The 21,258-nt window shown below is 44.0% G+C and overlaps 1 protein-coding gene across 1 annotated transcript; it reads left to right on the top strand.

The window, feature by feature from the left end:
- The first annotated feature begins 16,144 nt into the window (after positions 1 to 16,144).
- LOC141221141 (microtubule-associated serine/threonine-protein kinase 3-like) lies at positions 16,145 to 17,461 on the top strand. Its single transcript, XM_073666490.1, has 5 exons — positions 16,145 to 16,252; positions 16,443 to 16,608; positions 16,725 to 16,823; positions 17,064 to 17,186; positions 17,337 to 17,461. The coding sequence occupies exons 1-5, from the start codon at positions 16,184 to 16,186 to the stop codon at positions 17,459 to 17,461; spliced, it is 582 nt and encodes a 193-aa protein (XP_073522591.1). The 5' UTR covers positions 16,145 to 16,183.
- Positions 17,462 to 21,258: the final 3,797 nt, after the last annotated feature.

Genomic DNA, 21,258 nt, shown 5'->3' with positions numbered 1-21,258 from the left:
ACTGGCTCCAAGCCGGTCGGGCTATGTCTATGCCCTGACAATAGTGGACCACTATTCCCGGTTCCTGGTGGTGGTTCCTGTTAAAGACTTGACAGCCCAAACAGCGGCCAGAGCCTTCCAACAACACTTCTGCAGTCCACACGGGTATCCGGAACAGGTCTTGACAGATCAAGGTCCAGCGCTTGAGGCTGAAATCTTCCAGGAGTTCTGCAACCTCTACGGCTGTAAGAAGATTCGGACAACGTCTTACCACCCACAAACCAAGGGGCTGTGTGAGAAAATGAATAATATCGTCATTGATCTCCTCAAAACGTTGCCCCTGGAAGAACGCAGCCTGTGGCCGGAGAAGCTGCCAGACCTGATAGACTTATACAACCATATCCCGGTGAATGCTACAAATTGCACCCCGGCTTACCTGATGCGGGCAAGACCAGGTAAGCTGCCGATAGACCTGGAGATGGGAGTCCTGACCCCCGAGGACACCTCCCCAGACGCGGACTGGGATACGGAACGGCGGCTACAGTACAAGAAGGTACAGGAGAGTGTGGAGAGGAGTCTGGCTCAAGCGAGAGAAAAGCAAGAGAGGCTCTTCAACCAACACGCCCCTGCTGGTCCCCTGGAACCTGGTGAACAGGTCCTGAAGCGGAAGAGAAGGCTTCACAAGCTAGATGACCAGTGGGAGAGCGACCCGTACACAGTACTGCAGTCCAACCACAACAACCCGAAGGTATGTGTAATTACGAAGGATGGAGGAGAAACCACTAGCACCGTCTCCAGACACCACCTAAAAAGGTGCCCCGAGCAACTACAGAGTGCAGGAGAAGATCAAGATGACCTTGAACCCGCAGAAGACAAGAAAGAAATGATCAGCACAGTTCTTGGAGAGTTCCCCCGGTCCTGGACTCGGATAAATGATGCAATAGTGGTACCTGTCCTACACTTCCTTCAACCAACCCAGCAGGAACCTACAGGAGAGCAGGAGGAATCAGAAGACCAAGCAGCCCTAGAGGCAGAAGAACCCATGCCAGCAGCCCAGGAGAGTCAACCCTCTGCTGACAGTGAGCCTGCCATACCTGCGGTAAGCCAAAGGACCCGCAGATAGCTGCCTGCACTGCCTGTAAACCCAGCTAGTAGCTGTACCCTGAATGCTAGTGGGGAAAGTCAGGTTAGACCACCACCAGACAGTGGGTTACGCAGGTCAACCCGGAGCACTAGGGGGCAAATACCAGCTCGCTTGAAGATCTAAATGCTGTATATTGTAAATGTTTTATGTTTGTTGCCTGGTTGCTAATTATGTTTTTCCAGTCTTTCTAGTTCATGGACTAACAGGTTATGGACGCTGAATAACCGGAACTATCTTGTAGATAGTTGCACTTGGTGCCCTCTTTCGAAGATGGACACGGAAGAAAAATCTGTCCGGTGTGGCCTCCTTGTGGCCCAAAGTAGAGAGCTCAGCCTTGTCGCCACGCCCAAGGCCAGGAAATTGGGGTTTATGGAAACAGGTCCCCACACCGTGGAAAACTTCACCTTGTTGGGTGAAATGGACACCCGGTCATGGAAGCGCCGTGACCTCAAGGACAAAATATACTTGTATATATGTAATGTTGTCATTTATACCCTGTATTTGTGTTTCCTGTTTAGTCCGGAGTACTAACTTTTACTAGGGGAGAATGTGTCACCCCAGGCCTGGATGCCACAAACAATAATCTGTGTCTGAGAGCAGGAGGGAGGTCCCCTGGTTAGGGACAATTAGCATACAGCACCTCCTGTCCCAGGCCAGCAGGGGGAGCTGGCTGCCCCTATAAAAGCTGGAACTGGGGGCAGGGTTAGAGAGAACTGGAAGACCTAGCTCAGGAGTGAGACTAGTCCCAGAGAAGGAGGGACAGTTCAGCTGTAGCTGAGGAGTCCGTGAGGCAGAGGAGAAACTGCAAGCCAGGGACAGAGGCGACGAGAGCCGGTCCTGGAAGAGAACCAATCTACCGGGCATTGGGGTCCGGGGCTGTCAGGGTTACAAGCCCAGCAGCAGAGAACCAACCTGCGAGGGATTTCAGGTCCCTTGGCCTAAGAAGCCTGGAGGCTCCGCCACACAGAGGGACCTGTACAGCGAGGAGCAAGCAACAGGTACCCAAGGCCCTAGTCGCATGCCATACAGGCGAGAAGTACATGGCCAGCTCAGGGACGTGGGCTATTACACCACAAAAAGGGGGATAGTCAGAAAGAGCATAGAGAGAACGGTAGGCCTACACACTCACCCTGACCAGTGGGGCTCGCCCGAATGCTCTCAGACACCCAGGCCCATTCCTAACCGGTACTGTTGGGTCATTAATAATATCTACAATAAAGACCCTGAACTGTTTGAAGCGGACTCTGAACTCTTACTATTGCGGCCTGCACTATCACCCCCAACATCCACCTACACTGCCCTGAGGCTACACTCTTCCCGTGGGGAGTTATCCTACACCTGTGTTGCACACCAACACCAGCCTCAGTAGTCTGCCTCGCAGCGGCGGTTATCCCTGACCGCAATCCACGGGTGGCGTAGTCGGACATTCAAAACACTGATAAATAGACTGCCACCATTTGGTCTGACCACCCTGAGCCACGGGATCGGGTTGCCACTACTACCCCCATCAGCACCGTACACTAGAAGGCCCGGTTCCGTGTGCCCCACGGCCCAGGGGGCGAGTCTTGTGCATCAAATTATACATACACATATGGGGCAGTGGGGCTTCATACTATATACAGGTGCTTCTCACAAAATTAGAATATCATCAAAAGTTAGTTTATTTCAGTTCTTCAATGCAAAAAGTGAAACTCCTATATTATATAGAGTCATTACACACAGAGTGATCTATTATATAGAGTCATTACACAGAGGGATCTATTATATAGAGTCATTACACACAGAGGGATCTATTATATAGAGTCATTACACAGAGGGATCTATTATATAGAGTCATTACACACAGAGGGAACTATTATATAGTCATTAAACACAGAGGGATCTATTATATAGAGTCATTACACACAGAGGGATCTATTATATAGAGTCATTACACACAGAGGGATCTATTATATAGTCATTACACACAGAGGGATCTATTATATAGAGTCATTACACACAGAGGGATCTATTTCACATCTTTATTTCTGTTAATGTTGATGATTATGGCTTACAGCCAATGAAAACACAAAAGTCATTATCTCAGTAAATTAGAATACTTCATAACAACAGCTTGAAAAATGTTTTTAAAATCCGAAAAGTTGGCCTACTGAAATGTATGTTTAGTAAATGCCCTCAATACTTGTTCGGGCTCCTTGTGCATCAATTACTGCATTAATGCGGCAATGTGGCATGGAGGGATCAGCCTGTGGCACTGCTGAGGTGTTATGGAAGCCCAGGTGGCTTTGATAGCAGCCTTCAGCTCATCTGTATTGTGGGGTCTGGGGTCTCATCTTCCTCTTGACAATACCCCATAGATTCTCTATAATAGATTCTCTATGGGGTTAAGGTCAGGCGAGTTTGCTGCCAATCAAGCACAGTGATACTGTTGTGTGTAAACCAGGTATTGGTACTTTTGGCAGTGTGGACAGGGGCCAAGTCCTGCTGGAGAATGACATTTCCATCTCCATAAAGCTTGTGGGCAGAGGGAAGCATGAAGTGCTGTAAAATGTCCTGGTAGATGGCTGCGCTGACTTTGGTCTTGATAAAACACAGTGGACCTCCACCAGCAGATGACATGGCCCCCCAAACCATCACTGATTGTGGAGACTTCACACTAGACCTCCAGCAGCTTGGATTGTGGCCTCTCCACTCTCCCTCCAGACTCTGGGACCTTGATTTCCAAATGAAATGCAAAATTTACTTTTCATCTGAACACAACACCTTGGGCCACTGAGCATCAGTCCAGGTCTTTTTCTCTTTGGCCCAGGTAAGACGCTTCTGGCGTTGTCTATTGGTCATGAGGGGCTTGACACAAGCAATGCGACACTTGTAGCCCATGTCCTGGATACGTCTGTGTGTGGTGGCTCTTGAAGCAGTGACTCCAGCAGCAGTCCACTCCTTGTGAATCTCCCCCAAATTTTTGAATGGCCTTTTCTTAGCAATCCTTTCAAGGCTGCGGTTATCCCGGTTGCTTGTGCACCTTTTTCTACCACACTTTTTCCTTCCACGTCCATTAATATGCTCAGATACAGCACTCTGTGAACAGCTGCTTCTTTAGCAATGACCTTTTGTGGCTTACCCTCCTTGAGGAGTGTGTCAATGACTGCCTTCTGGACATCTGTCAAGTCAGCAGTCTTGCCCATGATTGTGGAGCCTACTAAAACAGACTAAGGGACCTTTTTAAATGCTTAGGAAGCCTTTGCAGGTGTTTCTTGTTAATTCTAATTTACTGAGATAGTGACTTTTGTGTTTTCATTGGCTGTAAGCCATAATCATCAACATTAGCAGAAATAAACACTTAAAACAGATCACTCTGTTTGTAATGACTCTGTATAATATATGAGTTTCACTTTTTGGATTGAAGAACTGAAATAAATTCACTTTTTGATGATATTCTAATTTTCTGAGAAGCACCTGTATGTAGCAGTGCGGCAATTATACTATATACAGTCAGTAGTATAAGTACTTGATACACTGACAATTTCGAAAGTTTTTCCACCTACAAAGAATGAAGAGGTCTGTTTTGTTCTACTTAACTGCTGCAACTTGGACCTTTAAAAGGATTTATATTTCACCTATGAGAAAGCATACTATGTGTATTTGGCAGATTAACTCAGGCATGTTTATGATAAACTGAATACCTGGATTGGAGTCCTATTTATATACAGAATATTGACTATTAATGCTGGCAGAGTAAGTCTTAGGCTATATTCACACTAGTTGTTTTTTTTCTGCAGCAAAACATAATCTCTTGGCAGGAAAGAAGTAGCGTCAAAAACGCAGGTTTTTGTGTGTTTTTTTGCAGTGGTTCATGGTGCATTTTTGGTGCGTTTTTCAGGATCCCAAAGTTCAGCTTTGCTTCCACCATAGACACATGAAAACAGGTCACCATTGCAAGACATATGTTCATGAAAAAGTACACATTACAAATGTAACAGGGGGGGGAGGTGAATTGGTCTGGAATGGTTTATCTAAGACCCTGGCAGTGCATTGAATTTGTAGGACACTATTTACTTTCACATTATGGTTTGCCATTGAGTTGCTCAGGCATTGTTCATTTTCACACCTCCCTGGGCTACACGTGTTGTTCAATCTCACACCTAGCTCAACCAATGTTTACTTTGTAGGCATCACTAATTTAATTAAACTGTAATAATCCAAGCTGCTATCTCAGGTGACCAATACAAGATGGTTTAAAGTTGGGAAAATCACAGGAATAAATTTGCGTCACATACTTGTTTTTTCACTAAAAAAGCAGCAAAATGTTCACACTAGGCTTTTTTTCAGCATTTTTTTCCACCACCCTTTTTTTTAATGGGTGAAAAACACTGAAACAAGTGACATACTCTATTGCAAAAAGCCATGGAAAGCACAAAATACTGAGGACAAATAAGCAAGCTTTGTGCATGAGATTTCGGAAATCTCATAGACTTTGTTGGTACTGTAAAACGCAGCTGAAAATTTGCATAAAAAAGCCCGCTAAAAAAACGTCTAGTGTGAATATAGCCTTGTATAACAGTTTGCCAATGAGTTAGGATATATGACCATGATGCATAAATGCTGCAGATTTTTCCTAAGCGTTTCTGCATCTCCCTGGGTTGTCAAGCGCTTTGCCAAGTGATTTTAGCATCACTTGGAAAAGTGCTTGACAACTTGGTCACACTATATAATTCCATGCAACCGGCATGGATTTACATAGTGTGACCAAGTTACAATGCTGCAAATGCAGCATCAATAATAAAAAAAAAGAATAATAATGGTGAAAAATAAAAAAAAAACATTATACTCATCTTCCGATGGTCCTCGATCTCCTTCTCCGGTGCGTCCGGTGTCTTCGGCGGATCACGATGCTGTAAAAGGACCTTCCATGACGTCATTTAGTCATGTGACAGGTCACGCGACCGCCGATGTCAGCGGTCGCGTGACCTGTCACATGACTAAATGGCGTCATGGAAGGTCCTTTTACCACCGCGAGCAGCTGAAGAGCCAGCAGCACCGCCGGGAGCAGACAGGGGCCATCAGAAGGTAAGTATATGTTTATTTTTTATTTTAATTCTATTTTAACTACAGGTACTATGGTACCCGGGTCTGGAGGAGAGTCTCTTCATCTCCAGACCCGGGTACCATCCACGCATTGAGTCGCATAATATCCACATGTGTATGTGTAGTCATGCGGATGTTATGTGTTCCAATGCAAGTCAATGGCGGCTAAATCGCAGCGACTCTGCAAAATTAAAGGACGTGCTGCGGATTTTTGCGCAATGATAATCCGCAGCGGAAATCTCCGCGGCATGTGCACAGCACATGTGGATTATCATTGGGGACCATTGCAGACCTATCACCAAGCGTTTTTTAAGTGTTTCAGCGGCGGAAGTTACGCTGCAGAAACGCCTAAAAAACGCACAGTGGGCACACAGCCTTAAAAGTTCTATGGTGAAGAAAAACACGTGAGATAATAAATGCGAAATATACAATATTTCCCATAATATGACTGAGGATATCTTTAGGGTGTATTCACTGTTTTTTCTTCTGCAGCAAAAATGCTGTGTTTTACAGTACCATCTTAGTGAATGACATTTCTGAAATCTCATTCACATGCTGTTTTTTGCATTTTTTTTAAATCTGCAGCTTGTCAAGTCTTTCAGAGGTTTTGCAGCATTTTTCACCCATTCAAATGAATGGAAAAAAAAACACAAGTAAAAACACCTGAATTTTAAGCAGCGTTTTTCCTGCCTCCTTTGATTTTTGAGGTAGAAAAAAAATGCTGCCAAAATCCAACTTGTGAACACACCTTTATCCTGGTTGTGTTCTAATTGGATATAAAATAGAACGGCCATGATAACATGGGTAGTTAATTGTATGGTGTTTTCACTTTATATAATACCAGGCCGCATTCTATTTGCGCAGAGCTGCTCCGTGAAGATTCTATCACAAGATTCCGTGATGACATCACAGATGATGGTGACATCACTGCTCACAGTCGCTATATATACAATGCACATAGGCTCACCCATGCCTTTCTTGGCTCTATAGTGACTGATAGCACTTGCAGTTTTTCACTATGGCTGGAATTGTTTTGGATATTCCTCAGGTAAAAGCACTATTGATGATCCTTATGATCAATCGTCCTAACAGTGTGCTTCTACCACCCGATGGCGTCCTCAGCTTCACTCACCGGCTGGTGATGGAGCTAGTAAAGGATTGCCTGACCAAACACCGACTACGTCGTCTAACGTCAGACTATCTGACGGATTTACTTCAGAACATCAGGACATTACTACACCAGGTAAGTGGCGGACACTCTGCACAGAACATCTCAATATTAATAGATAATAATGGAGGGATAGAAGCTTTTTCTTCTAATATATCGTATTTTGCAGACCATGAGACGCACCAAAAATTTTTGGGAGGTAAATAGGAAAAACATTTATTATAATAAAATGGGGTTCTATCTTATAGTCCTGTCTTATAGTCCGAATTTTCGGTTTCTTACTGAGGGGGGTGGTGGCAGTGGAGCGAGGTCACAGGAGGCAGAGTCGCTGCTGCAGGAAGTCGGCAGTAGGAGTGGGGCGCTGCTGTGGGCCCCAAGCTGGGAGGAGCGGGGTGTCCAGAAGGTGCAAGGCTGCGGGCCCTGGGCTTCAAGGAAATGTTAGCGGTAATTCAGGAGGGGAGGCCCTGCTCTGCTTATTGATTTCTCTGCAGTGGGCTTCAAGAACTAGACTGCTGGAGATGGCCAATACGCAAATTGAGATCTCAGCTCGTCATTGAGCCAAGATCTAAATCTGCACATGCACTGCCTCCAGCGGCCATTTGCCTGAAGCCCACCGCCAGAAAATCAATGGGCAGAGCGGGGACTCCCCTCCTAAATCACCGCTAACATTTCCTTGAAGCCCAGGGCCCGCAGCCTCGCACCTCCTGGATACCCCGTTCCTCCCAGCTTGGGGCCCGCAGCAGCGCCCCACTTCTACTGCCGGCTTCCTACAGCAGTGACCCTACCTCCTGTGACCTCACTCCACCACAGCCACCCCCCTGGTAAGGTACATTCAGACAATTATTATTATTAATAATCTGTCTGATATGCTGGGGTGGAGAGTTCCAGAGTAGGGGGGATGCACGGGAGAAATCTTGTATGCGATTGTGGGAAGAGGAGATAAGAGGGGAGTAGAGAAGAAGATCTTGTGAGGATCGGAGGTTGCGTGCAGGTAAGTACCGGGAGACTAGGTCACAGATATATGGAGGAGACAGGTTGTGGGTGGCTTTGCATGCCAAGGTTAGGGTCTTGAACTGGAGTCTCTGGGTAATGTGGAGCCAGTGAAGGGATTGGCGGAGCGAGGGGAAAAGCCAGGGAATAGCGGGGGGACAGGTGGATTAGTCAGACAGCAGAGTTTAGGATAGATTGGAGGGGTGAGAGAGTGTTAGAAGGGAGGTCAAAAATTTTGGAAAAAAAGGCATCTTATAGTCCAAAAAATACGATGAAACACAACGAGTCCCCAAATACAGTATGTAGTCATTGTATCTGCAGACAGAGAACCGATGTCAAATACAATTTCCGCCTCCATTCTGACCGCTCTCATCTCAAAATTCTCCTTTCCATTTTTCCTTCTTTATAGGCTGAAGAAAGATCTCAGACTGAAGATTTGGCTGTCTTTAAAGAACTGGCTGAAAAAGTCCTGTCTATACTAGAACGCTCATTGGAACGCCCGGTAAGGATCAATATTAATAGACGTATCTTAATCCACCGTATCTGAGGAGACTTTCTGAGAAAAGGTCTGAAGATGGCGCGGGATTTGTATCGTTACAATTGGTGCATCTGTAAATGTTGGTTTAGTCCTTCATGATTTATGTATTTGGTGATTTAGTGAAATCTTCCACATATTAATTATATATATTATATCTATCAGGAAACAACAGGAGGCGACACCAAATATGGGCAAAATGTGACCCCGAAAATCCCTGACCCTAATAGGAGTCATCCGGAGCTGAACAGCGATCTGATTACAGGTGAGCGATCACCCGACCTTCTACAAGGAATGTCCAGATATTACAGAGGACGGAGGATAATGTTAGATTTACTCTCTACTCTGTGTAATGGGAACCTGGCAGCACATTGTTACATATAGAAGTAGTGGTGTGACGGTATAGGCCATTGTCCCGTAATAATAATTGTTTGTAGAAATCCAATGTGCCAGTCAGGAGAAATGTAAAGTAGACACCATATACAAATCAGAATGGAAGTGCGCTGGGGGCGTGAAAGAAGAAATCCAAGTGCAGTGACACGCCCCCAGTGCACTTCCAGGCTAATTTGCAAATCTCTCCTATGTTTCAGCTCTCTTACCATCACTCGTATGTGCAGCGTGGGTGGGGGCTTCCTCATTCATGTGATGGAGGGTCCATTCTGCAGTGCTATAGCAAGTTACATGTAATAAATAAATTTAAATTGCATTACTGCTCTAGAAAATGGGAAAAAACTAAGATACTGAGCACAGAATTTGGCCAATTCATGAATGCCCAGCAGCCAATGACAAGGCGATCTTTTTGTTGGAATCCTCTCCTAATGTGAATCCTCTCCTAGGCTGAAGCCTACATTTATATGGATAGGTAGGATCCTGTTGTAATTAAAACCACCCTGGGCTGATGGGTGGAGATAGGTTCCCAGCAAAAAAGGTCGCCTTGCCGTGACTGCTGGGCATGCACCGAGCAAAAGAAGGTCGCCTTGCCGTGGCTGCTAGGCATGCACCCAGCAAAAGAAGGTCGCCTTGTTGTGACTGCTGGGCATGCACCCAGCAAAAGAAGGTCGCCTTGTCGTGACTGCTGGGCATGCACCCAGCAAAAGAAGGTCGTCTTGCCGTGACTGCTGGGCATGCACCCAGCAAAAAAGAAGGTTGCCTTGCCGTGGCTACTTGGCATGCACCCAGAAAAAGAAGGTCGCCTTGCCGTGGCTGCTGGCCATGCATGAATTGGCCAAATTATGCGCTAAGTATCTTCCTTTTATCATATTTTCTACAGCAGTAATGCAATTCAAATTTCATTTATTTCATGTTTACATGCTATAGCGTTACAGAGTGCAACTTTGTTAGTTATATATTTGGATGGCTACTCTTAGTATGCACCTGTTCACACACATTTTCTTTTCGGAAGTGATGGTCAGTCTTTTGTTATTTATGAAGGGGTTCCTCCATCATTTACATTACATTTATCTATGGATTCCCCGTATATTCTCATATTTAGAATCCCCATATAACGAGTATTAATCCCATTTACAGACATCTTGTCATTTCTCCGTTATATTGCTGTATTATCTATGTAGGAATAATATCCTCTAATGCATTTCACTTCTTCATCATTATTTTAGAAACAACTGAGCTGTCGAATCCCAACAATGGAATTAGTGAGATCCCGGAGATCCAAGAATCCGTAAGTATCATAGAGGGGGATGCGTGTGTGTCATCAGATCATGGGGTGTGAATGACTCGTCCAGTATTATCCCCCATACAACCATGGGACGTCTCTATTCTAAGTGTAGATGACCCTATGGTGTTAATTACATTTGAATTACAGGGAATCTGTCACCAGGTTTATGCTATTTGGTCTGAGAGAAGCATGATGCAGGGACAGAGACCCTGATTCCATGTGTTGATTACTTTACTCGGTGGAGCAGTTGTGATAAAATCACTATTTTTTTCTGCTGCAGAGCTCTGAATGCTGAGTCTTGTATAACCCCGCCCACACCATTGATTGGCAGCTTTTTGTGTACACTGTGCATAGGCAGAAAGCTGCTAATCAGTGGTGGAGGCAGGGGTACAGAGCAATAGGACTACCTGGCTAGACAGATAGTCTTCTAGTGATAATCTACTGATTTTATTGAAACAGCCACACACAGCCTAGTAAGTAACACATCACTGGAATCAGGGTCTCTGCCCCTACATCATGGTGCTTTCAGAATACATAGCAAACACCTGGTGACAGATTACCTGTAAGTCCTCCTCTGTGTGATCTCCCACATTATCCAGAATGTTATAGTAATGTATGATGACCGTTGCAGGGCGGCTCCAGGATTTCGTGGGCCCTGGGCGAAAGAGTCTCAGTGGCCCCTTTAACACATACCACGATTCATGATGTACAGATACCGCAGATAAATATATATATATATATATATATATATATATATATATAGTACAAGCCCGAAGATTTCACTTCTTACATTACATGAGCGATATCTATTGTAAATTCCACAATAACTCAGAAAGCGGCGAATCCTCACAGCTCACAGTGCAGACCGGACAGTAATGTCCTCCACACAGTATAATGGCACCACATAGTCCTCTATACCGTATTATGAGCTCCATATATTGCTCCATATAGAATAATGGACCCCATAAAATGCTCCACGCAGGCTGTGCCCCCATATAATGCCCCATGCAGGCAGTGACCCCACACATAATGCTCCATGCAGGCTGTGCCCCCCACATAATGCCCCATGCAGGCTTTTACCCCCCACATAATGCTCCATGCAGGCTGTGACCCCCGCATAATGCCCCATGCAGGCTTTGACCCCCCACATAATGCCCCATGCAGGCTGTGCCCCCCCCCACATAATGCCCCATGCAGGATGTCCCCCTCCCACATAATGGCCCATGCAGGATGTCACCCCCCATATAATTCCCCATGCAGAATGTCCCTCCCACATAATGCCCCATGCAGGCTGTGCCCCCCACTTAATGCCCCATGCAGGCTGTGCCCCCCCACATAATGGCCCATGCAGGATGTCACCCCCCATATAATTCCCCATGCAGGATGTCCCCTCCACATAATGCCCCATGCAGGATGTCCCACCGCACATAATGCCCCATGCAGGATGTCCCCCACACATAATGCCCCATGCAGGATATCCCCCCTACATAATGCCCCATGCAGGATGTCACCCCCCATATAATTCCACATGCAGGATGTCCCCCCCACATAATGCTCCATGCAGGATGTCCCACCCCACATAATGGCCCATGCAGGATGTCACCCCCCATATAATGCCCATGAAGAATATCACCCCCCCATATAATGCCCCATGCAGGATGTCCCCCCAACACATACTGCCCCATGTAGGATGTCACCTCTCACCCCATATATTGCCCCATGCAGGATGTCACCTCTCACCCCATATAATGCTCCATGCAGGATGTCACTTCTCCCCCCATATAATACCCCATGCAGGATGTCACTCCCCCCATATAATGCCCCATGCAGGATGTCACCCCCCATATAATGCCCCATGCAGAATGTCACCTCTCACCCCATATAAAGCCCTATGCTGGATGTCACTCCCCCCCCCATATAATGACCCATGCAGGATGTCACTTCTCCCCCTCATATAATACCCCATGCAGGATGTCACCCCCCTATATAATGCCCCATGCAGGATGTCCCCCCCATATAATGCCTCATGTAGGATGTCACCTCTCACCCCATATAATGCCCCATGCAGGATGTCACTCCCCCCATATAATGCCCCATGCAGGATGTCACTTCTCCCCCCCCATATAATACCCCACGCAGGATGTCCCTACCTCCCCTCCATATAATGCCCCATGCAGGATGTCACTTCTCCCCCCATATAATGCCCCATACCGCCATACATAAAAAAAAAAAAATCAAATGCTCACCTCACTGCTCACCAGCTGTGGAGAGATAAGTATTGTGCCGGCCGTGGTCCTGGGCAAGCATTGGGGGGGGAGCAAGGCCCACTAGCTGGCGCTGGCACCGCTCTCCTCTGCTCACCGGTCCCATAGCACGCCAGGGTGCCCGACAGCAAGTGGGCCCCTCGCCTACTCAGGGCCCGGCACTTGCCTGGGTGTGCTGGGTGCTAGCGCCAGGTCTGCCCAGCGTCCGGTTTGTATCCTCCCAACATCATATCAGTGTAAATCATCTGGGACATAATATGGGGGGAGAAGTTTTTGCATCTGTAACTTTTTTCCTGCATCTTCAATAAATCAGTATTATTTCTTATTCTTTTATAGAGCGTGATGGATTCATTGGTTCCGGCGAGAAAGCCGCATATGAGCGACTATGAAACTTCCAAACTCATCAGCAGTGGAAATTTTGGGTGAGATTTCTGTTGCCATAATCCACATTTCTCAGGGTTCCCTATGACAATGCTTCTGCCCCTGCACTCTGCCATTCAGTGTTATCATAGGGAAATTATATGATCTGTAGCAAATCAAACTGTAAGGAAAGCGATTTAAATAATATAATTACATATAATATAATATATAATATTATTACATTCGCCTGTGCTAGACCCTCATCTGTTCTTATGCTGCCTCCTCCACCTGAGCTTTTCTGCTCTCCACTCTGATCTTTGTTTTGATGGGGGGGCTCCATTATGAAGCTGATCAGAGAAGTTGGCTACACACGGTCACATGAAGGGTGACACCATATTGACATCAATGACATCTACACCCTCCACCATGACCATGTGGGCCCAATCACTGGCCTCAGCAGCAGAAGAGAGCCCTGGAGAACATTCATTTTGGACCAATTTTATTTGCACTAAATTATATTTGGTCAGTTATAGCGAATCTGCCCAAAGAGAATTTCGATAGATTCTCGTATCTATAATGTGACCTGGGTGATGGCTCCGGCAGAAGTGGCATTGTGGAGACCTCCCATAGGTGATCTATGTAGTGCTATTTTATGTATTTCTAGATGTGGATTTATAGTGGCGGCCAGACTTCTAGTATTAAACATATGCAAATTGTCTCTTCAGAGAGGAAGCAAACTAGAACTCCACCTATAGGAAGTAGCAATCCTAAAAGTCAATATCGACCCTTTAACAAGCCTTGTCGCATGACTTAGGATAATAGCCAAAACCAAAATCTCAATTTGCAGGAACTGTGTTCTGGGGTACTGCCCCTCTTCAGTGCAAAGTGTGAGATATGGTTTGACTGGGTGAGAGGTGTCTGACCGGTATCCAAGGGGTTGACGTTTCTCCTTGCGGACATGAGGAGACTTTTAAGCCGCAATGCTCCTCTGGGAAATAGGATTGCTACTTCCTATTGTTGGCACTAGGGTGCTAGTTCTCTTCCTCTCTGAAAAGAGACAGTTTGCATATTTCCAAGAAGAGCATTGCAGCTTAAAAGTCTCCTCACCTTGACATGCTTAACATGGCTTTTTCCGCAAGGAGAAACGTTACCGCTTGGATCCCGGTCAGATGCCTCTCACCCAGCCAAACCATATCTCACACTTTGCACTGATGAGTGCTTGTACCCCAAAACATAGTGTCCGAAAATTGAGATTTTGGTTATGGCTATTATTCCATGTCATGTGATAAGGCTAATTAAAGGGTCAATATTGACTTTTAGGATTACTACTTCCCATAGGTGGCACTACAGTTCTAGTTCTCTTCCTCTCTGAAGAGACAATTTGCTCATTTCCCAGAGGATCATTGAGGCTTAAAAGTCTCCTCACCTTGACAAGCTTAACATGTCACTCTCCGCAAGGAGAAATGTTACCCCTTGGATACCAGTATTAAACATATAATGATTTCTATAGATGGATTATTAATAAGGATTTATTATAACCGATGGATTCTCCTTCTCTCCAGGGCCGTCTACTTAGTGCATCATAAAGACTCACACCAGACCTTTGCTATGAAGAAAATGGCTAAGCGGAACCTAAATACTGCACAGAGATTGGAATGGGCCTTTCTGGAGAGGGACATCTTAACATTTGCTGATTGTCCCTTTGTGGTCTCCATGCTCTGCTCCTTTCCAACTAGATCTCACCTGTGTATGGTCATGGAGTATGTAGGAGGTAAGACACATCTATTGTATTATATTCAGCCCATGTCTGCTTTCATCTTATCGCTGCTCATATCATTAGGACATTGTTGGATATATCCCCATAGAGCATTTACTATAGGTTATCTATTACCAAGATGCTCGTAAATTCATTGATCTTGGTGCAGGGGTGCTATGGGGCTCATCAGTCGGAGGGGGTCTGTCGACGCTCGGCAGTGGGCAGCATCCCTCCACCTGTCATCACAATTTCAGCGGTATTTGCTTCTTCAAGGAGGTGGGGCTGGTGGGGGCAAAAATACTGAGTAGGTGGCTAGTAGGGGCCAAAATACTGAAAGGGGGCCGTATGACTAGATATGGGGGGACTGTGAATGCTGAGTGGAGGTCATCATATTAAGTGGGGTGCTGTGGGGGTCCTCACTCTATATGGAGGCCCCCATTCTGTGTGGGGACATCATACTGAGTGGGGAGTTATGCGGACCATTATATTGTGTGAGGGACTGTGGGAACCATTATCCTGAGTGGGAGGGTTGCTGTGGGTGCCATCACACCGAGTAGGGGGTTGTGGCTGGCCTCCTTCTAAGTGGTGGCCTCCTTAGGAGGATTCACTGTGGGGATACCATACTCATTGAGTGTGGGTGTGGGCATTTTTGGGAGCATCATACTCTAAAATGGCCATAAAAGTTGTATTGCTGGTGAGAACACCAAGCTGCTTCAACAGGGATATAAATATATTTCTTTTTTATTTTTTAGGGAGGGGGGCAATTACAACTTTTGATATGGGGTCTTGTGATTTCTATGTGCGCCACTATCTGTGTGATCTCCTCAGGATGTTTCCGCTCACTGCTCATTATACATCATGGTTATCTGCTCGTGGTATATCATGGTTATCTTCTGTATAAACCCCTCACCAGTCATATTTCCTTTCTTCTATAGGTGGAGACTGTGGGACCCTTCTAAGCACCAGGGGTCCTTTCTCTGTCCCCATGGCCCGCTTGTACTTTGCAGAGGCGGTACTTGCCGTGGAATACCTGCATAGTTACGGTGTGGTGCACAGAGACCTGAAGCCGGAAAAGTAAGTGCCCCCGTAGTATAATAAAGTGGGGAAAGTTGTCATTTATTATCATTCAGTCTGTGAGGCTAAAACCATCTTCTCTTTTGCAGCCTCCTGATTACATCTACTGGACATATTAAAGTTACCGATTTTGGGATTTCAAAACTTGGTCTAATGATACCGAAAACCAACACCTACAAGGAATTAGCAGTGGACATCTCCAGAGAGTTCCAGGACCGTGAGGTCAGCATCACCTACAAGAACTTAGCTTGTTATTTGCAAATCTCATCACACTATTGTCTCTTCTCTACGTTCTTCCTTTCTAGAGAACTTTTCCACTAATATTTTATCTTCTGCATTGTGTTTTAACGATGATATCTTGTCATAATAATTGTTTCATCGATTCTCATCTCTATCTTCTGTTGGTTTCCAGTTCTGTGGCACCCCATGTTACATAGCCCCAGAGATCATCCTGAAAGAAGGCTATGGAAGACCTGTTGACTGGTGGTCATTGGGGATCATCCTGTATAAATTCCTGCTGGGATGTGTACCATTTGATGCTGATTCCCTCACTGAGCTTTATAAAAGGGTTGTCATTGGTGAGTAGAATAAACCGATCATTGCGTTGATTGGTTACATTTGTTTAGTTATTTCCTTTGCTTTATGTTACAGTCCAGTAAAGAGGTTTTATTTTCTGTAATTTTCTATGTAACAGGAGAACTAATTTGGAATTGTGATCGCGCTCCACCCCTGGATGCTCAGAATCTCATCACTGAGCTGCTCAGAAGAAATCCTGTGCGTAGACTTGGGACAGGTAACAGATATACTAGTATTAATATTACCTTATTAGACCAAGGACATATCGCTCATGTCCATGAAGATCAGCATTTCTCTATCAGCTCATCTACTGTATTTCTAGTTCTCCACACTAAGACTTTTAGTTTATTTTCTTCATGTCGGCTCAGTTTTGTCATTAGTTCAGATTACGATAAACTGTTCAGATATGGAGCCATCCCTGACTATGTCCGCATCACTTTTGTTTTTCTTTTTCTAGGAGGAGCATTTGAGATCAAGGTTCATCCATTCCTGAGTGACTTGGACTTTGACAACATTCTGAGCCAGGAGCTGGAGTATGTTCCTCAGCTTGTTTCAGACGCAGACACCAGCTTATTTATCAGTAAGTAGAAGGAGACGTCACCTAGACTAAGCGACTGTTTGTCTCATCTTCCCTAATATGTGATCATCTGTTCTCATTAATATTAGTGATAAATAGTGACTGTGTTATACTGACAACCTCTAATAATACTTCATTACCTATTTCTTGTAGATCATTCTGATATAAACAAACATCTGGTCTCAAAGGATGAGGAAGGCACAAGTGAGAACAATGAGAGCCTTGACTTCCAAAATTTTACGTCATCTTCTGAAAAGCTTTGTAAAGTAAGTATGTGATTAATAAATCCAAAATATGTAAAAAAAAATAAAAAAAACTCTAAAAGCACATAAAAAAAATATTTTATATCTTATTTTTATCCGTATTTAGCTCTGTATCATCGCTACCAGGATGGTGAACAATGAGGATTCCAATGCCCCTCCAGAGTATACACCAGAAACCAACACAAACATCTCAGAAATGTGAGTAGATTATAAAGGGTCATTACTTCATTACTGGGAGTTCCAGGCTGATCTATGTACACAACACCAAATATAGGACATAAATAACAGAATATCAAATGCAGCATTCACCGCTTCATGGTTAACGGTCATTGTACTTTTGGCTTCAGAAAATGCAGAAGATAACAGCCCATAATTGTGGCAGGTCATGCATTTTTAGCACTGCCTACTCTGTAGGAGAGCTGTAGTATTACTTGCCAGCCATTCTTGGTAGTTGTGTTCTGATCCATGGAAGGTAGTTTTGAGCAGAAAACCTTCCCCACTATGACAGTCATATGTCCTATTAGGCCTTATAGTCAGTGTTCTTATAGTGAGACAACCCATTTTATACTGTGTTTACTTACGATTTACATGTTTTTCTTCTTCAAACAGGCAGAAAGTATCTGTTCCTGTATGTAATACAGACTATGCTGTTACCATTTTGCCACCCTCGTCCCCATTGCCAGGTATGTACATGTCTACAGCACCAACAATGTGAATGTTGACTGCAAGGCTCAAATATTCCCACATGGTTTTATACAATACTATAGGTCTCTTATGTTATCCATATTATGACAAAGCAGATCCTATAAGAATATATTGTTACTGATTTTTTTTTTTAATTTTTCATCAGAATTTCCATCAGAAAATGGAAAAAATGGGAAAAAGAGACGAGGTAAGTGTGAGAATCAACTCCATGTTGTGTGATGTCAGTGAGAATAATTCATGTGGAGTAGATGTCATCTGTTAGTGATGGGATTGTCACATATATGATTGCTGACAATGACCCCTGACCTCTGTATGATAATATTCCTCTGCCGTCCGGCCACAGTGACTGCACAGCATTATCATGTAATATGGAGTCCCATCACTTACATTATATTTATTTCTCTTCTCATAGGTTCCATCTTCCGCCGGATCTTATCATCCTGCCGGCGTGGATTATCCAGGGCTGCTCGCGCATTTGCATGCTGTCACTGTTGCCCTAAAACCATCTAAAAGACGGGACACCTAAGCATCCAGTGTCCTGAAGTCCAGCAGATCCACCATCACTGCTGGAGCTGTATAGAAGGACCTTCACCATCTACCTGTGGCCTTCTGACTGGTCAACCTGGACAAGTTTCAGTAACGCCTCTGTCATCGGGCTCCGCGGTATTCATACTGCTCGTCTGACTTGTCATTTACTGATCACCTGGTATCTGACCTCGGCTATCTTCCTGACTTTGATTTAGTCTATTGATAATGTTCACGATTTTATTCATCCCATTATTAATTAAAAAAAAGTAAAATCTGTTACTGTTGCTCTGATTCCTTTTTGTCTTGAATTCACAAATACTTGTAACTCACTAATTGCTCTTCTTCTCACTAAATGTATTTCTCATTATCCTTAATGCAGCAGTCAGTCTCATATTTCTGTCCAGCAGTTACACTGGTGCCTCCACCCTGTACCAGTCATTACACTCATCCACAAACCTCTCCACACTGCTGCACAGTCCTGCATCTCTACCATATCTACACTCCAATGAGCTAAGATTAACATCCTCCATAATCAGGACCTCCCACTCTCATGTCCAAGACATTTTCTCTGCTGCACCAGCTCTCAGGAGTGCACTACTGCAGGCAATCAGGTTCATTCCCACTATCAGAGATTTTAAGTGTGCAGTAGAAACAGATTATTTGTGGCAGGACTATCAAATCACCTCACTATTCTAAGTTTTTCCTACAGCACTCAGTAGCACCTAATATTTGTACATATACAGATAATGGTTGGTGACTGGTTCATGCAGCCTTAATTCCACAAAGATAGAAATAAAAGGTCAACATGTTTCATACATCCAAACCATCCTTAATCATGGCAGAAAAACATAATTTTAAGTTCCCACTATGAATATTTGGTGAGATATCACAGCTGTGTATTTTCACAGCACAAAGAACGCATCTTACAGATCAGCAAATCACAGTGTGCTGACGCTTAGTGTTGTAGTTTTGAACAACACCATTCATTTTATCATATAATGTGTTGAAAAATGAGAAAAAATGCCAGGTTTGGGTTCCTTCATTTTACAGTGTGTATTGTGTTGTAAAAACAAACTGACAAAATGATTCAGAGTCAGTAGTACGATTACTGTGATACCAAACTTATATATATATATATATATATATATATATATATATATATATATATATATATATATATATATATACATACATATACAGTGTTTAGCATAAATCAGTACACCCAAACAGATTTGTCAGCAAACCTGTAGTTTCCTTTCAGAATCATCATTTTATATGGGATACCATACTACAAAATACTCTCGCAAATTTGAGCCATTGAATGCAAACAAGATTTGGTATTTTGCAGACCCCAAAAAAGTAACTTTCTTAACAAACTCATTCAAGATCATGTTTCAAAAATGAGAACATCCCAGTACCAGTCTTAAGAGAAAAGCTAAGTTTAGACAACAAAATTCTAATTAACAAGAACTGAACCACAGGTAAGTGTAATTATTCATTAAACAGATGTCCAGCAGACAGGTGTCTGTAAAAGGAAGTTACTTAATAAAGAAAACTCCTTCCCATTTCATGCTATCAGCAATGGCACCACATAGAAGGGAAATGTCACAAAACCTGAGAAAGAAAATAATTTCTTTGCAATAAATGTGAAGTCTACAAGAAGATCAGCAAAACTTTACTTATCAGTGAGAATACTGTAGCAAAAGTGATGCAAAACTATAACAAAGATGGAACTGCAACCATCATACAGAGACGTCCAGGCCGACTATGGAAGTTAACACCTAAACAAAAGCGTCCTCTGATGAGAAGGGTAAGTGGCACCACATAGAAGAGAAATGTCACAAGACATTTCTGAGAAAGAAAATAATTTCTTTACAAAAAATGTGAAGTCTACAAGAAGATCAGCAAAGCTTTTCTTATTAGTCAGATGGAAGTTAACATCTAAACAAAAGCATCTTCTGATGAGTAGAAAATCGACAGGCAAATTCATTGCTATTAGCTGAAGAAGTAGAAAGCCAAACTAGGGTGAGTGTTTTCCATGACACGACACGGTGTACACTGCAAATGAATGGCATTCATGAGTGTCCTCCACAAAGGAAGCCTCTCTCCCTTAAAGCCCATGAACAATAAAAGTCCGTCTACAATTTGCCAGGGTCCATGCTTAAAACTATGAGGACTACCGGGACTCTATACTGTGTATGTGCATCTTATGTGTATGTCCGTATTTTATGTTTGTGTGCACTATGTATATGCATACGTTAAAATGTGTATAGAGTATTAGCATGTGCAAATTTTATATGTATGCCTAATATAAATATACATGGAAATGTATATGTAGGTGGTGCCTGATGGAGGGTGGGGGGCCCAGATCAGAAGTCCTGATTAAGGGCCCTTCACTGTCATTGTCTGCCCCTTATATAAACAGTAAAATCCTCTTTAATAACTGGACTTCCATTGGGGTGGACTTCTCATAGATGGCCAGTATGCATACTATATTGTGAATCTGGGCATCTCTCACAGAAAATCTGATCTGGATATGAGGGTGGTCTTCTATAAGCGGTGATGTTTTGGAGAGATTT

Source organism: Phyllobates terribilis, unplaced genomic scaffold (genome assembly GCF_046119375.1).
Source record: "Phyllobates terribilis strain yellow unplaced genomic scaffold, ASM4611937v1 Scaffold_321__1_contigs__length_2177432, whole genome shotgun sequence".
NCBI classification, from domain to species: Eukaryota; Metazoa; Chordata; class Amphibia; order Anura; family Dendrobatidae; genus Phyllobates; species Phyllobates terribilis.
The sequence above is the reverse complement of the archived record's forward strand: the minus strand, read 5'-3'. Positions and strand labels throughout refer to the sequence as shown.

What these genes read in the sequence shown, in the direction of transcription:
- LOC141221141 (XM_073666490.1), top strand. Translation starts at nt 16,184, where the DNA reads ATGATACCGAAAACCAACACCTACAAGGAATTAGCAGTGGACATCTCC. An exon ending in TGTGCGTAGACTTGGGACAG is followed by an intron (nt 16,824 to 17,063) that starts GTAACAGATATA and finishes TTCTTTTTCTAG; the next exon opens with GAGGAGCATTTGAGATCAAG. An exon ending in AGACACCAGCTTATTTATCA is followed by an intron (nt 17,187 to 17,336) that starts GTAAGTAGAAGG and finishes TATTTCTTGTAG; the next exon opens with ATCATTCTGATATAAACAAA.